The sequence below is a fragment of the Echinops telfairi genome, unplaced genomic scaffold (genome assembly GCF_000313985.2).
Source record: "Echinops telfairi isolate 266 unplaced genomic scaffold, ASM31398v2 ScPeMD7_7458;HRSCAF=8496, whole genome shotgun sequence".
NCBI lineage: Eukaryota > Metazoa > Chordata > Mammalia > Afrosoricida > Tenrecidae > Echinops > Echinops telfairi.
Genome location: NW_022111358.1, coordinates 11,473,362 through 11,483,663, shown reverse-complemented (window position 1 = coordinate 11,483,663; position 10,302 = coordinate 11,473,362). Strand labels below are relative to the sequence as shown.

The window sequence follows — 10,302 nt, the reverse complement described above, 5'->3', positions numbered from 1 at the left end:
TAGAGCATATATTCACTCGAGGCCTTGTTTGCAATAGTGAACAAAATACGACGTGTCTGTAAATACTTTACACCCCGAAGCAATAGAGCTTCATTTAAATAAATTCTTAAGATGGAACAATTTTTGATCCCTCTATAATATGAAAGCCAGAGCCTACCTGTCAAAAGGTTGTGAATAATTGCTAAGAAAACTGTATTTTAGCAGGATAGTAGTTAAACACATGTCAAGCACCACTTTAAGTATGGAACAGGTATAAAATTAATGTTCTTGTTCCACGATACAAAATTAGCCATAGCAAAAGCCTTTCTACTAGCAGTGGATCTTTTCTATCACAGGATAATCAGAATCCGTGCCTCTGGCCGAGATCTGTTTACTACATGGGGAAGGGCCATAAAGCCTCAGTAAAGATAAGCTTTGAGAAAATGAACTCGGAGGCATCAAGTAACAGGAACAGTCTTCTTATCTTGATAAAATGTTTATCAGTTTCCTACCAAAACGATCTTGCATGGAAAAAGACAGGAAAGAGCTTGGTTAAATCATGGAAAATGAAGTAGGAAAATGACAGGCTGACCATAATCTTGTACTTGCAACATTATATTAGGTAAAGTATGATCTACCTTACCAAGGTGGCTTTTAAGGCTATTTAATGGACCGAAGAATCAAAAATCCCATGGAACTTGAATAACCAGTCACAGATGAGGAATCTCTCTGCTGTGGCTCATTCCACAAAAAGTCATCACAAATCAAGTAATAGAACAGAGAGAGAACTGTGGGTTTTTTCTTGGCAGACAAATCGTTGCTTATTGTGCATCAGAAAAAAGGGAGGCTGAATGCAATCCTTTGAGATTCTGTTCCAGATGCCTCTTCATAGCACTTCACACCTTCCTTCATAATTGAAGGGGAAGATCCTTAAGAGTTCAACACATAGAGTGTTAATAACACACTTTTGGTCTTCTATAAGAAGTATTTCTTTGGATTCAACCCCAGAAAGTCAAGTGACTTATTTCCATGGCACAATTATTTAAAAGTCACCTATAAACTGAAACTTGACTTGTCACATTGATAGTAGAATCAGAAATCATTTTCCACCACTCCTATGGACTTGCAGTTGATTTCAAATGTTTGATACATGTGATTTTATGACTTTACTCTGTGATGACAACATTCACACTGGGATGATAAAATTGTATCTTGGGGACAGTCTATTATAAATTCTGTTTTTAAATTTTGTCTTCAAGAGCTACTTTCTTCTTGCTGTTTTGACCAGAGGCTTTTTTCCTGTAAAAAAAAGAATGTAAGCAATGACGAATCAGAAATTCTAGATATATGTACTTGCCAAAAAGTTTACAAGTCTAACATTTACTGAGACCTACTGTATATCAAATAGATGAGACTAGGGACACGAAGATCTGGTCTCTGCCTTTAAGGAACACACAATCACCTAAGTGAGATACAAAGAGTTCAACAAACTACACTATTAGATGGTATGAAAGCAAACTTCTGATCATACAAGTTAACATTGAGTGCTTATTAAGTGCTAGACATGCTATAGCACTTTACATATATTAACTTCAGTAATCTTCACAACTTATTATCCAAATGATCCCAGATGATAATGCTGGGAGTTGGATTCTACAGCCAATGCAGTCTTCAGAATATGAAATACATGGGAGTATTTGCAGAGTAAAATGATTAGAAGTTGTCAAAGCTGGTTGCACAGCAGGCAAATAACGAAATATGATTGCTGAGATTTCTAGATTCAGTAATGGTGAATGTCATTAACTAAGGGGTAACCCAGGAAAAGGGAAAAACAGGTTTAAGAAAATACAGGATCAGCAGGAGTGAGCTGAGCTGGTGGTCACGGAGGGCCTTCTGAGGGGGTGAAAAACAAACAAACCGCATAAATGAGGAGCTGATAGTAAAGGGCTCAAGTAGAAGGCAAATGTTTTGAGAAAGATGATGGCAACAAATATACAAATGTGCTGAAACAATGGATGTATGTATGGATTGTGATAAGAATTGTACAAGCCCCCCATAAAATGATTAAAAAAAACCCCAACAACATATGCATATGAAAGTTGGACAATAAATATGGAAGCCTGGAGAAGAAAAAGAAAAAAAAGAAAATACTCAATGTTTGCATAGATCGTAATACAAGGTTCTTTTATGTATATTCACTCTTTTAATCCTCCAGTCAACTCTGGGTGGCAGAGCTGGTATATTTCCATTATACGGAGGCTTAGAGAGATTAAGTGACTTGCTCAGAGTAACAAAGGAAAGTAGGAACAGAGCCAATTCTTTTGACTCTAAATCCAATTTTCCCTCCACTACACCAGGCTGAGTTTGAAGTGCCTCTTGGGTCCACTAGGCAGTAAGATCCAGGTCTCAGCTCAGTCAAAAATGGGTACTACAGGTACAGGCTTCAGTGTTCTCAGAACTGAGATTTGAGCAGAGGAAACAGGCTCAGGTGTGATCTTCAGAGGAACATCCCAGGTAAGCTAGAGTCAGTGTGGTGGGTCTTTGTATTCTGTGTTAACAGCTAATAAGAATGGTCTTCAAATATACGAATGGAAAGACAAGAAGGCTTGATGTGACAGGATTTTAAACAAGCGTCCTAAAGCCAGTGCAGCTGTAACATCCACAGAAGTGCTATAAACTTAGAAAAAGCAATATTTAAAGTTTTATTCTTTCAAATATGAAAATTGGCATGTTTTATTAAAAATCAATATAGCTATCATCTTATGCTCTTATTAATTGCCTCTAAAAAAGTTTACCAGCCATTGAACACACTTGGAAGAAATGCATTTATAAGCCTAAACTTGAGATCATCTGTAGGAGGGTCTGATTCATTCATAATGGTTTCTCAGGTGACCCCCTCTATTCCCCACTCCCCAATAGAAAAGTCTATTGAGATGGTTTAGGTGATCAAACTGGTCAAGTAAGATAACCTATTTTGTCAATCCACTGACACCCAGAAATTATTGCCACAAAATATTTGAATAAAAAATTTATTAAGGAGGCACTAAACAGAAAAGGGAAAGTGACGGAGTGGTTGCAAGTTGAGCTGCTAACGGCAAAGTCAGTAGTCTGGAACACCAGCAGCCCCTCTGGAGAAAGATGGGACTTTTTCCTCCTGCCAACAATGAGTCTGGGACCCCCACAGGGGCAGTTCTCCCCTGTCCCAGGGGTCCCTGTGACTCATAATCAACTGGAAGGCAGTCAGGTGGAGGGAACAGAAGAGTACCACTGACATGAAAATGATTATCTTATAAATTTTATATTTCATAAGGGCTTTCTTTTTATTTGTTGTATTTACTTTTCCCAAGTTATTAAAGTTTAAAATTATACTACTTTGGGACACTCTACTTTCCAACTGAACTTTATTTCCCATCAATATATCCACTACCACTGAGTTGACTCTGAGTCAGAGTGACACATATTATTGGGTATTTGAAGCTACAAATCTTTTGGGGAGCAGACAGCTTCATTATTTTCTTGAAGATAAGCTGGTAGTTTTGAACTGCCAACTTGCAGAGAGCAGTCCAATGTTAACTGCACAGTACCTACCAGACAGTGCCACAAGGGCTCCTTACTCCCCACAGCCTTTAAAAAATGTCGTTAAGACTCAAGTTCCACTTTAAAAAAAAAGCTGATGTGAGTTTTCTTGCTTGTGTTTGTTCGGGTTCCACTGCATGCCTGACTTCTTGGTTTCACGTTCTGCCTCCTTGAAGCCCTCTGGACTACACCGATTCACATTTATCTTTGCCCTTCTCTTAACTTGTATTTTATTTTAAAATCATTCTATTTCAAGTACACTAATCTCCTTTTTGTAATATTAGGGAAGGAGCCCCATTTTAAACCTCCTTGTATTCCCAAGCACCTGGCGAGATCATAGGTATTCAGTAAATGCCTACTTGGTGATGAGAACAGTTTTTGTAATGATTCCCACAGAACAGATTTCAGGTAGCAAAAAGAAGCATCAACTTTTATATACAGTAAAAGGTCATTGATGATACTCTCAAGAACCCCACTATACAACATAGAAATCATTATAACCAAGCAATTCATTCAGAGCTTGTGTTATCTGATACTACTATGTGGGAGGAGGTAAGATGCAAAGGCATTCCCTCCACTGAGGGCAATCAGTTGCCAGACTGCTGTCTCATCCCACCGCAGGGGTGGGCCTGCTCCCTGCCTCTGGGTACAATGGACAGGCTCCTGTAGGAGGAGTTTGCACCCTACTGATAATGGTTCCTATGCAGACCCAGAGACCAACCCCTAGACCACCCTCTCATTGCTGTGTAACCTATAGTGCAGCTCCTCCCTGTGACGTATGTCTCTACCTGTAATTAGTGGGCTGGCTTGCCCCCAAAAGGTATATAGGCTTGAGTCAGCAATATAGAGCGCTCTGACCTCTCAGACCTCTCTGACTCTGAGCTCCTTGCTGCTCACTCCCTGGTCACTACCCTCTCCCTTGTTCCCTTCACCTCCTTCCCTTCCCCCTCTCTCCATGAGGACCACCAAGCTGGGCTGAGGTGAGCAATGCTACCATGTAATGTGTCTGACTGCATTATTGTAGTATCTCTGATGCTCTCAATGACTCTAATATAATACTTATGTATCTCAACCGTACAATTGTGCATTACTGAACCCAGAAGTAGTATTACTGAACCAGTGAGTTCTAGTAGCGGGTGGGGCTGGCTTCCCACCGCCCCACCTCCGTGACATTTTTAATTTAATACTACACTGCTATAATTGGAAGAGGGGCACTTTCCTTATGTTCTGCTCTTCCAGTTCACCCTAAGAGAAACCATTTTTGCGGGGGGAAGGAACCTCAAATGCACAAATGAAAGTCACTGGGTTTTTTTGAGCACTAACAAAAACAAGTTTGAAGGGACTAGAGCAGCGGTTCTCAACCTGTGAGTCTCGACCCCTTTGGGGTCAAACGACCCTTTCACAGGGGTCACCTGATTCTTAACAGTAGCAAAATGACAGTGATGAAGTAGCAACAAAAATCATATTATGGTCGGGGGTCACCACAACATGAGGAACTGTATTGAAGGGTCGCGGCATGAGGAAGGTTGAGAACCACTGGGCTAGCAGACAGCTGTTCGGGGTATTTTAACCTACTCTTGCTCTTATTAACCTACTTCCTAGCAGTAATGGGTAAAAAGGTAGTCTTTTGTGCATGCTAAAAATCAATGTCTTAACATTCTCCTACAATTCAGTTAAGCTACTACAAAGCAATACTCTTTCGAGGTGGCTACAACCTGCTTCAGCATCAGGCTGAAATCATCCTGAAACTGCCCAGAATACGGAGCTTCATGAGCGCTCCTCAATGCAAGTCAACCGTTGTAAGTACTGGCCTCAGGCACCCCTGGTGCAGGCGGGTGAAGATGGTGGGCACTATCAACTCTACACCATCTTTCCAAAGATGGAAGAACTAGATCATTAGTACACAGAAACAGAAGAATTCCCCAAAGGCAATCAGATATACTCCTTGTATCACATTCTAGAAGGCACTGCAGAGCTCTCCATCCACTTGTGAAGAGTCACCCGAAGGAAAACAATGCCTACCATAACCGTAAGATGGAGTCAAGCAGCAACTGTTCCGCCCCATCTGCTTACCGTTTACTCTTGGCTTTTTCTAAGAAATATTTTGGAGTTGTACTAATGCTCTCCCTCTCCAGTGGTTTCTTGACCATCTTTTTCTTTTGTTTGCTAAAAGTAACAGAATGAGAGAAAAGAAATTAAGTTCAACTTAATTTAGAAGAGCTAAAACTAAAACTACTTGATTGTTAATTTTTAAAAATTCTTAATTGTAAAACTCATTTTTAAACAATGCACATGTTTTCACTAGGGAACATGTCCATTTTCATATAAGAGACTACCTATTAGAACTAAGCAAAAGGGAGGATAAATACCATCAATTCAAATTAAAACAAACCCCCCACAGATTCTGATTAAGATACACCCATGCCAATCAATAAGCACTACAGTTTGAGTCTGGACCTGCTTTTTACCATTATATTTATGCATGAAGTTATAAAACAAATTCTAAGCCTATCTTATTCACACTAAGTAACTTTAAAAAAATCAGAACAACTTAAGTTTCAAAGATGGAAAAAACAAAGCATACAGCATTCACAAACACCTAAAAGCAAATTTTTTTTCTTAAAATGCTCAAATCGTAATATGACTGTTAGAACTACAATGTGTAAGGGAACGCGAAGCGAGAAGGTGTGTGCAGAGAGTGAGCATGAGAGAGAGAGCAGCTCCAGGTCAATTCAAGGTGGTACCTTAGTAGTTTTTTAAAACTCATTATGTACTCCGGCACAGGACATCCAGCTTGTTGTATAACATTGGCAACACTGAGGACACAAAACAAAAACCAAACATACATTTTTATCATGTCAAACTGATGTGTATGCACTGAAAACCTCTGCACAGTTTAAGAAAATGAAAACTACCTGAAGGGTGCGTGCTCTGTGATATTACCAGTTCTTACCAGGCATGCTCAGACTGGATTACTGAGAGAATGGGACGCATACACCGTAAGATACAGTTGACTGAGGTAAACTGATCTAGGTGGCCAACATCAAACTTACTTATTCAAAAACCTGGATACAGTATTATGAGGAATATCAAATGATGGCTATTAGGAGAACTGTGTGTTAAACAAACTATTAATAGTCCATTATGAATATTTCCCATTTTAATAACAGAAAGGCAAACACAAGGCCTTCTCATCGGTCTTCCTTTCCTTAGCAGGCAGTATTATAAAAGAATTCTGGGACGCTGTCATTTTTTTAAAAACAAATATTTATTTAAATTGGTAGCAATATGCAGAACTGGATTTGCTAGCTCACAATAACATATACAAAGCAAACAAATATTTTAGTGTTTAAAAAAATCCGTTTCAGAAAGTGCATAAACCTTTCCAGTGATTGTGTGTTCTTTATAGCCAACTGTTAAAGAACAGAGCCAGAGGAAAGGAATAAGCTCTTTCTCCTCTTACTGTCTCTACTCTCTTAGATGCCAAACAAAGCTACTGATCTCAGATTCCCCTAGATCACTCCTAAATAATATAACAAAGCTAGAATTGACCGAGCGAGCAAAGGTGTCGCTTTGAGGATGAAGGTGTGCCTGACCCAAACCACGGTATTTTAATTCTGCTTCCATGGATCCAAAAGATGGACAATGAATAAGGAAGATTGAAGAATGGAGTATTGAAAGGACCATGGGCTGCTAGAAGAACAAACTAATCTGTCTTGGAAGAAGTACAACCAAATGCTACGTAGAAGCAAGGGTGGCAAGACTTTGCCATGCACTTTGGATGGGTTTCAGGTGGATCAGTCCCTGGAGGAGGGCATCATACTTGGTAAAGTAGAAGGTCAGCAAAAAAGAGAAAGTTGCCAGAGGATGTACACTGGTGCAGATAAGAACTGGAAACACAGGGAATCCAGGATCCCTTTAGGACCAGCGTCAAAGTGGTGATACGTGGAGGGTGGAGGGAGGGTGTGGTGGGCCCAGAGGTTGGAGGGAGGGTGGGGTAGAAATGGGGAACTGATGACAAGGATCTACATACAGCCTCCTCTCTGCGGAGAAGTGGGTGGACACTGTCATTTTGGAATTGATGAAATTACTTGTTAGCTGAATGTACATTACAGAATAAAGCAATTTTGCCAACTTAATTCCAAGTTATTTTTCCCAATTTACCTTCTTAATAATGGTTTATCATCTTCAGTGAAAAAAGTAACAGCTTTTCCTTTATGTCCTGCTCTTCCAGTTCGACCTAAAAGATATCAGATCATAAAAACGTATCTGGGTGGGAAAGGACCCTCATAAGCACATATAAAAGCAACTGGGTTTTCAAAGTAAGTTGAAGGGGACAGAAGAAATACTAATGGAGGCAGAGGGAAAATAAAAGCCAACTTACCTATCCTGTGGATATATTCCACTGAGCTGGTTGGAAAGTCGTAATTGATCACCAAGTTCACACCTTTAAAATCAATCCCTCTTGCCAATAGGGCTGTACAAATAAGAACCCAGATTTTTCCTGCTCTGAAGCTGTGGACGGTGTTATCTCTCTGATTAACAGAAGATGTATTACATGCTTTAGTACCACTCTGGGAAGAAAGTCTTTCATATATTTAATTGCCAATGTTTGTAAATGGAGAAGTTCTCTACAGTGGTGAAAGGATGTTTGCCTCACCTGTTGCTGCGTCCTCTCTGCATGAATAACATCCACATTAATACCTTCATATATGAGCTCGTGGAAAAGTTCTTTAGCCCTTTCAATGGACTGAACAAAAACAAGAACAGGTGGATTGAAACCCTGAAAAAAAGAAGGCAAAAATCAGCACACATAACCCGTAATCAAGACTACAATCGCTCAGTATTTCAGTTTCATGCATGAAGGAACCAATTCAAATTTGACACAGTTTTCACTGCCAAATTTCATAAACCAGCTCTCTTACTATCCGCTTTCTACAAAGGCTATCTGTTCTACCAGTGAACTTGAACGGTCGTCTCCAGTTTGCTAATTCCAGTAATTTTGTTTGGTGAACTCTTCTTTAATTTTTAATCTGAATAATGAATGTCTACTTCCTGAAGAATCATACCGTAGCTTCTGTGATTCTGCTTAAAATGTAGTAACAATTGTCATTTTAAAATATGCTTTCTCCAAATTGTGCTATTTCCCAGGGCTGAGTATTTGGCTCTTAGTTCTCTTAATTATAATCTTTACTATACTGCGTTCAATAAGATCGTAATATTAATTAAGATGTACCGCCTCGGAAATCCATAGTGGCGGTTCTAGTCTGGGGTTGCGAGGGTTGCAGGCGAGCTTGATTCCTTTTGGAAACCTTAGGAATAAGACACATTTACACAGCATTTACCGTGTGCCAGGTACTGTTGTTGGGACAGTATTTGAACAGAATCAATTATTACTACTAACAATCCTGGGACAGAGTAGTCCAATCTACAAGTGAACTGCGGAACAGGTTAAATAAGCTACCTAAATTCACCACAGCAAAGTGGTAGAGCTAGAGTTCCAATCCAGACGGTCTGGTTCCAGAATCCATGCCCTTAAACCACCAAAGTTCACGGTTTCTGCAGTCACCACATACCTGCTAACACCTGTCCCCTTCATTCTCCAACTGTTGATCCCACCACCACCAAGGCTGTCACCTTGTTTACTTCTCTTCAGCTCTGCCCAGTCTACTTAACAGCCCATTAATTGGTTCCCTTGCTTTCAGTCTCTTTCATCAAAATTCATCTTACACACCACTGCTTAATTCGTTTTGCTTAAAAATAATCTGGCTGTGTTCTCCCAAAACATCCAGTCGTCTCACGTAACTTGGCTCAAATGTAACTTTGTGGTTAGCAGGCCAGCACAGAACTTACTAAGTTCCAGAAGATTGTTCAAACTTACCTTTTTAACAAGTTCCCTCATGGCCAGAAGTTTTCCAGTCTCAGACCCAACAAACAGGAGTTCTTGTTCTACAGTCTCTACTGCAGAATTCCTGAAAAGAAAACATAATAGCTCTTAGGTTACAGAGCCAATTTTTTTGACCCCACCCCTCTATATAAATAAATTTAAAATGTATGTAAAAGTTCAATGAATCCAATGTGTCCAATGATAACATACATATGTAATTACACTTTAATTTGAATCACAAAAGTATGAAAGTTAATATGGCACCTCTAACATTTCTTTAAAGTCCTTAGAAATATAAATTACATAATAACTTGCCCCAAATCCTACCATTTTAGAGTAAACTTTCACATTCTGGTATATTCTAGTCATAAATATTCACGTGTTTCTAGTTATTTATGTCCAAAAAGTTTTCCAAAGTTAAAATTAATGACTAATGCAATGAGAGCATTTTAAAAATGATTGCACAGGGCTGAACTTAACGACTCCCTTCTTCATGGCCATCGTCAATTCCCACTCCCAGTGACCCTATAGGATAGAGTAGAACGGCCCTTATAGGTTCCTAACCTTGTAAATCTTTATGAGAACAGAAAGCCTTATCGTTCTGCCATGGAGCCGCTAGTAGTTTTGTACTGCTGATCTTGTAATTAGCAGTCCAACACATAACCCAATACTGCACCAGGGCACCTCAAACTTAATGACTAGCAAAATTTACATGCAAGTGGAGATGAGATGAATTAAGATATTTATTAACATTCTGTAGGAGGCTGTAATATACTGCACTGTCCCAAACAGTGTTTGTATTCTGCTGCCTGCTTTAAAATAATGTTTTTGACGCTGAAGATGAATGTGTGCATAAGTAA

At 39.4% G+C, this 10,302-nt stretch overlaps 1 protein-coding gene across 1 annotated transcript in view; it reads right to left on the bottom strand.

Moving 5' to 3' along the window:
- Positions 1 to 185: 185 nt before the first annotated feature.
- The window catches only part of DDX52 (DExD-box helicase 52), a 21,171-nt gene continuing 11,054 nt past the window's right edge, over positions 186 to 10,302 (bottom strand). The window contains exons 8-14 of the mRNA XM_004707362.2: positions 9,437 to 9,527; positions 8,216 to 8,338; positions 7,940 to 8,090; positions 7,720 to 7,795; positions 6,300 to 6,371; positions 5,629 to 5,721; positions 186 to 1,278 (exon numbers count right to left, since the gene is read on the bottom strand). Of these exons, the coding sequence (XP_004707419.1) occupies positions 1,221 to 1,278; positions 5,629 to 5,721; positions 6,300 to 6,371; positions 7,720 to 7,795; positions 7,940 to 8,090; positions 8,216 to 8,338; positions 9,437 to 9,527 (664 nt within the window). The 3' untranslated portion in view covers positions 186 to 1,220. The remainder of the gene's footprint in view (positions 1,279 to 5,628; positions 5,722 to 6,299; positions 6,372 to 7,719; positions 7,796 to 7,939; positions 8,091 to 8,215; positions 8,339 to 9,436; positions 9,528 to 10,302) is intronic.